At 42.7% G+C, this 7375-nt stretch overlaps 1 protein-coding gene across 1 annotated transcript; it reads left to right on the top strand.

The window, feature by feature from the left end:
- The first annotated feature begins 556 nt into the window (after positions 1–556).
- Positions 557–4892, top strand: LOC134445115 (stonustoxin subunit beta-like). The gene is made up of 7 exons (XM_063194201.1): positions 557–601; positions 1639–1714; positions 2383–2523; positions 3082–3141; positions 3340–3396; positions 3603–3659; positions 4281–4892. Exons 1-7 carry the CDS (start codon positions 557–559, stop codon positions 4799–4801), a joined length of 957 nt encoding a protein of 318 aa, XP_063050271.1. The 3' UTR covers positions 4802–4892.
- Positions 4893–7375: the final 2483 nt, after the last annotated feature.

The raw sequence follows: 7375 nt of genomic DNA, 5'->3' as shown, positions 1-7375 counted from the left end.
CACAATAGTCATTTGGTTTTAAGCCTATGCACGTCATTGATCTATGTATAGATATTAAATATATTTCTTTAATATTTTGTATTTATCATATACGTTTATGAAAAGGTGGACGGGAGTGGTAGGAATGATGGGGGACTGGAAGCGTTGCGTTTCGGGGATATACCTTAAGCAGTCGAAGGCGACTGCACAGGCAGTCTAGTTATGAAAAGCTGTGACACAAGCATGGCTTGCCAGGATTTAGTCAATGTCTTGTATTGTGTCTGGAACAGGAAAACATTCAATTGTGTGTGTGTGTGTGCGTGTGTGTGCGTGTGTGTGTGTGTGTGTGTGTGTGCGTGTGTGTGCGTGTGTGTGCGCGTGCTGTCAGTCTGGTGCAAAGACAGCAGTGGAGGAGAGTGAGAGGATGTTTACTGAGATGGTCTGCTCCATTGAGAGAATGTGTTCTGAGGTGGCCGTGCTGATCAGAGCTCAGGAGAAGGCTGAGGTGAGTCAGGCTGAAGGACTCCTGAAGCGACTGGAGCAGGAGATTGCAGAGCTCAAGAGGACAGATGCTGAGATGAAGCAGCTTTCACAGACACAGGATCCAATCCACTTCCTCAAGGTAAACATCACCTTGGTACTTTTCAAAAGAGATCTTGGGTTAATCATTTAACCCCTCAATACACGCAGTACCATTTAAGACACACTGTAATAGTCACTGAAATGTGAGTTACCATACAGTAGTACTACTCTACTATGACATAATGCATTGTGACTCGGCTATTGTCACTCTGGTAACAACAAATTTATAACGCTGTGTTTTAAAGGGCTAAAGCACAAAATTGCTTTATTAAAACTTCGACCTTAATTGTGGCATAAACTCTCAACTACTTTCCCACTTTACTTTGGTGTCATTCAAAGTACCTCTCAACAACTTGGTTTTGGCGATATAATATTGATGAATCTGGAGTTATAACTTACTTGTAAGGGTATGGAAAGGCAGGCACAAATATGCTTGTTCCTATTTTTCCATTATCGTATATGGAATTGCTACTTACCATGATCACTGTGAAGAACTAGCAGACAGGTTCATCCTAGAAATATGTGCGCTTGACCGCTGTAGTAAACGTTGAAATCCCAGAGCCCAACGCAAACCCAACGGAATTCTACAGGAGACGGGCAGCCAGTGTGTAGGCCCGCCAGAACGTGCCCGACAGAATGGGACTAGTCTTTCCTACTAGTCTTTGTTTAAATTCCAGAGCAAAGAACCAGAGAACGAACATTACACTTACAGTAATCTAATCTACTAGTAACAAAATCATACATAAGTTTTTGATTTCTTGCTGAGAAATAAAGGCCCAGATTTAAGCAATGTTTCTAAGATGGAAGTAAGCAGATTTTGTTACTTTAATGATATGAGGCCCAACGATCAGAGTCAAAGACCACACCTAGTCACTTACTTTTATCTTTAGGTGTTTGTTTTTCGGGCCAATAAATACTGTATAACTTTCGATTATGCCCATCCACTTGGTGATGGCAGATAGGCAGGTGGTTAAGGTATGAGTGGTGGTGCTTTGATTAGCCTTAATAGAGATACAATTGTGTGTCATCCGCATAGCAGTGAAAGTCACTGTTGTGTTCTCTTATGATGCTACCCAGAGGCAACATAGAGAAGAGGAGTGTGCTCAGACAACTACCCTGAGGAACTCCACAGGGTATGATGTGTTTGTTAGAGGTATAACATTGCTTTTCTATAATGTAAGATTTGAACCAGTCTAAGACATGGCCAGGCAGTCCCACCCAGGATTTGAGACACTTAATAAGTGAGGCGGAGCTTAAATCAAGGCAGATCAGAGCTGAAACCGTTTGCAGCAGCGTTGAATCGAAAGTCACAAATTATTTTGGTTAGAGAGATTTCAGTACTATGGTTAACTCTGAAGTCAGATTTGATTGATATTCTTTAATCTCTGCTTGGAATTGGTTTAGTTGTTGAAATACAACTCTTTCTAGTATTTTGCTTAGAAACAGAAGGTTGAATATTGATTGGTCTCTCAAGAGTTTTGATCTAAGTTAGGTTGGTGTAGCTATAGATAGAATTACAAATTAAAAACAAAGTTGTTCGTCACATGAAAAAGGATTACACACTTGTCATTTGTCACTTGTCATTCTAAGAAGTGAGAAAACACACTGAGGAAGGCAGAACACCGAAACGTGTCTTTGTGATAATAAAGAATCTATGCATGGTGCGACCTTTTCTCATTTTTTCAGTTTTACAATATATTGGTCAGCAATCTCAAAAGAAGAAAACGTGTTGGCTGAAGCCTGCTCCAACCTTTACGAACTCACTTGTCATTTTACAGATTGTTTCTGTGCAGAACATGGGGTGCCTTGCTGATTATCCAGGCTGTGATGTGACCAGAAGGACCTTCAGCCAAAGCCACTTCTTTGAGCCCCTGAAGGAATCTGTGTCTGCACTGAAGATGCAGCTGAAGGAGAAATTAGAGTCAGTCTTCAAGCAGGAAATGGTCAAGATATCTGAAGCAGGTCTGGCAAACATGGAATTGACACTCTCACATTCAACATTCAACACATTCATTTAACAGTTGTGCATTACTGAGGACTCACAACAATGTTTTTTTCTCTAAAAACAGCAACTAAGGCACAGATCATAACACGTAAGTAAGTGTGTGTGTGTGTGTGTATGTGTGTGTGTGTGTGTGTGTGTGTGTGTGTGTGTGTGTGTGTGTGTGTGTGTGTGTGTGTGTGTGTGTGTGTGTGTGTGTGTGTGTGTGTGTGTGTGTGTGTGTGTGTGTTGGGCAGGGGACATGTATGATGCCTGCTAAGGCATAATGTGTGTGTGTGTGTGTGGGGGGGGGCAGTAAAGCATTTGCAAATAAATAAGGACACAGATCAGTAGATTGTGTCTCCATTTATATTTTCATGTCTTGAGTCCAGACCTCCCAAGATGCATGGATGTAAGATATGGGTGAATGTGTAAGATATGGGTAAATGTGTAAGATATGAGTGATGTGTAAGATATGGTTGTTAAGATATGTGATGTGTAAGATATGGGTGAATGGTTGTCTCTGTGTTGGTCTGCAGATACTGATCCTGAACTCCCCATCAGAAGAGCAGAGTGTACGGAGACCCTTCCAGCACCCAGTAAGTCATTGCTGAAGACCTCTAACAACTTCAAACATGCAGCCAATGACATGATATGAACACACCCTTGCTCGTAATGCAAACACACACATGCACGCACCCACACAAACAAACACAAGCTTAGCACACACGCACGTGCATGTACGCACGCACACACACACACACACACCTTCACCGATGTGATGTTTTCTATTTCAGTGTCTGATGGCCAGGCTCTTATTGCTGAACCAGTGACCAGAGATGACTTCTTTCAGTGTGAGTTGAACACACACACGCACGCACGCACGCACGCACGCACGCACGCACGCACGCACGCACGCACGCACACACACACACACACACACACACACACACACACACACACACACACACACACACACACACACACACACACACACACACACACACACACATGCAGACAGTGTGTGTATGAACACCGATGTATACTTTTTCTGTCTCAGTGTCTGATGGCCAGGCTCTTACTGCTGAATCAGTGACCAGAGATGACTTCTTACAGTGTGAGTTGGACACACACACACACACACACACACACACACACACACACACACACACACACACACCACACACACACACACACACACACACACACACACACACACACACACACACACACACACACAGTACACTTGACGCCCCCAACCCCCACCCACACACCCCGTACTCTTGCACACTTGCACGCACACCCACACACGCACACACTTGACAACCCATTGATTTCCCATTGACTTCCCAATTATATTAACCCCAACAATAGCTAAAGAATGCTAAACTGTGCCCAAACCAAAACAATCCCTAACCTTAACCTGTCAGTGAGGAAATGTTTTTACACGTTTACTTTTACCACTAACAACAAAACTACAGCAAAAAAATGGTCAAAATATGTGGGGCCCCACATGGAGCGAGGGCCCCAGCTTGTTGGTGTGCTCCAATAGCAGTGGCCTCACGAAGGTAGACTGGTGCAGTACACACACACACACACACACACACACACACACACACACACACACACACACACACACACACACACACACACACACACACACACACACACACACACACACACACACTAATACAGTATTATACCTAAAACATATTTGTATTGTCTTCTCCTCCATCAGATTCCTGTCACTTCACTCTGGATCCAAACACAGCACACAGAGTCCTCCATCTGTCTGAGGGGAACAAGAGGGTGGAGTACAGACGTAAGGTCCAGTCATATCCTGATCATCCAGACAGATTTGACAGGCATCCTCAGGTGTTGTGTAGAGAGGGTGTGTCTGCACACTGCTATTGGGAGGTTGAGTGGAGTGGAGGGGTTGGTATAGCAGTGTCCTATAAAAACATCAGGAGGAAAGGAGATGGTGATGAGTGTATGTTTGGAGGTAATGATCAGTCCTGGAGGCTGTACCTCTCCAGCTCCAGTGCCTCTTTCCATCACAACAATAAACAAATGGAACTCCCTCTAGTGGCCAGCTCCAGAATAGGAGTGTATGTGGATCACAGGGCAGGAGCTCTGGCCTTCTACAGCATCACGGGAGACATAATGACCCTCCTGCACAGAGTCCACTCCACATTCACACACACCCTCTACCCTGGGTTTAGATTGTTTAGTAAACCATCATCAGTGACACTGCTCTGAGGCTCCTACAGGCAAATGCTGCTCCTGTGGGTCATTCAACACCCATTCATTCGTGCTCTTGGGTTTAGGTTATATTTCTCATTGGGTGCATCATAGAGGTAGCATGGTTCACAAAGTTCACGGTCTGGCCCATAACATGCCATCAAGGTCACGTTTTTCAGTTCTGTACGTTTTTTTTTTAAATTCATAATGCATGGTGCACTTGGAATATTACACTTTATTTACAGTATATAATTATAATATAACGATGCACAAGTTGAATTTTACCTTTTGCATGTGTCTGAGAACTGCCTCTTGTGCTAACCTGCACTTGCACTTAAACTGTTGTCAGTTGATGCGCGCTGTGTGAGCATTTCAAATGCCTTCTTTCATGGCTGATAGAATCTGACTTTTCATCACTAAATATAGTACTTATGTTTTTGTATAGGCTTATAGTGTGAAAATACTGAGATTTTAATTGTGTCATACTTGGTGGTCTCAAATGGTAATATTTGGTAAAATACTTGGGGGATGGCGTGGACTGCGGTTTGTATGCCACGGTTCGGTATGTGTGTGAGCGGCTCGCTGTGTATTGTGCCATCTCTAGTGCATCATCATCATCATCATCAGTAAAGCTGATCTGAGGCCCCTGCAGTCCCCTCTCATACACACAATTTGCAATTGATGATAAACGCCTGTGTTACTTCTGTAATTGGTGTCAAAGGTGATCGCTCTTGTATATAACAAATGAAAGTGTAATAAATCTTGAAACAATGAGTGATATCATTTCATTGATGGTCTTGTATGATAAAATAAGAATCAAAAAGCTTGGAAGTTGAATTATTCTATTAACAATAATTTGCATCCGGGTGACTTCCAACAGCAGAGCATGTCTGGAGTGTGTGTGTGTGTGTACATGCGCACACCCATGCACATGTAAGGGAATGGTGTGTGTGTGTGCGTGAGTGTGTGTGTGTATGGGGTTTAGTTGGTTCTGCGTGTTGAGTTAGTATGTAGAACACTTTTCCAAAAGATTAGAATATCATAGGAAAATGTCCATAATTCCATCAAAAATGTTAAACTTTTGAATTGTGATTATTTGCATGATATTGCATAAAAACTTTAATCACCTGACATGGAGCCTTGCATCACAATCCCAAAGGCCACAGAAAAGGATGAGAGGAGATAGTTTGACTTGAACCCGCGCACTCACCTAACTCGCCACACCCATATCCTTTTCCACCTGTTCCTAACAGAGCCGTCTAATAGGAGAGTTGTGTCAACCGGGGACCAGGAAGTCGGTTGGTGTTGTGATTCACGTACATTAAAATATTTCTAAACAGCAAATTTCTCTTCGCTGGAGAAAAACACAAAACCATAACATACCAAACACAGATAAAGTACAAACGACTTACATTTACTACCTTTACCACATTTTCTGTGTTCTACGGCCACCTCCTAGAACCAAGTCACTACTTCTATTGGAACTAAAGTCAATAGCGATTTAGGCCTACATGTAAGACGCTTTGTGAGGCTCCATGAGAGCTGCCATTGCTGTGGAAAGATTGGACCAGTGAGGTCTATGGGAGTGACGTACAGTAATTCTCTTAATATAGGAGGCTCTGGCTCCTACTAAACATCCTCTAATAGAGTAAGATACCCCAAACCCGGTCTACCCACTGGGGCACCTAAGTCACGCCCCCTACTTCCTGGTTGATGGGGCAGAGAGAGTCAAAAAATAATTACTGGGCTTGAAATGAGTGGTTTTTTGACAACAATCCAAACCTTGGACCTCCACTTATGCACCACAAGTCCACCACAACTCATCTTGTTCACTTCCATACATTTTTTTGCAACTCTCTGCCCCATGAAACAGGAAGTAGAGGGCATGACTTAGGTGCCCCATGCAAAGGAGTCTGCTCAAGTTTGGTCTTCTAAGGGGGCGTTGTCCCTTCCTTCTTCTCTCTGTGGCATTTGGAGGCGGCTTGCATAAGACAGCGCGCTAAGGGAACTCCATTTAGGTCATCAACCTTAAGTCTCCTAACCTAAGGTCTCCTAAAAGGGCGTTCATCTAACATCACATTCCTCAGCTATATTCCTAGCAACTGTATTTTTAAACTGTTGATATTAGCTAATACAAGAAATTTCAGGCACAAATAATATACGCTACAGTAGCCTAAGGAGAATATGTTGGTTTTTAAGTGTATGGGTCTGGGTAGAAAATGAATGGGTGTCAGACAGTGTTCATTGGGTCTTCTGAAGTTAAGCCATTCTAAATGGTTTTGCTGTTATACATACTGAAGTAAAGTCCTTAGACAAAAGGCACCTGGATAGTGTGTTTCTCTCCTTTTACATTACTCTGTAACAATGCCAAAAAAAATCTCTTCAAGGTGTTACTATGGCAACTGTGAAATGAATTTCCCACACATGAATTTCCTCACTGTGGGATAATAAAGGGCATACTTAATTAAATAATAAAAACGTTTTTTCTTCCAAATCAAGTGCTTATTTATTCCAACATGATGTAGAATCCTTTCAACCTTTACCAAGTAAAATCCTTTGCCTGAGCCCTTCAGTCCTGTACATTTTACATGG

This window comes from Engraulis encrasicolus, chromosome 3 (assembly GCF_034702125.1).
Source record: "Engraulis encrasicolus isolate BLACKSEA-1 chromosome 3, IST_EnEncr_1.0, whole genome shotgun sequence".
NCBI classification, from domain to species: Eukaryota; Metazoa; Chordata; class Actinopteri; order Clupeiformes; family Engraulidae; genus Engraulis; species Engraulis encrasicolus.
The sequence above is the reverse complement of the archived record's forward strand: the minus strand, read 5'-3'. Positions and strand labels throughout refer to the sequence as shown.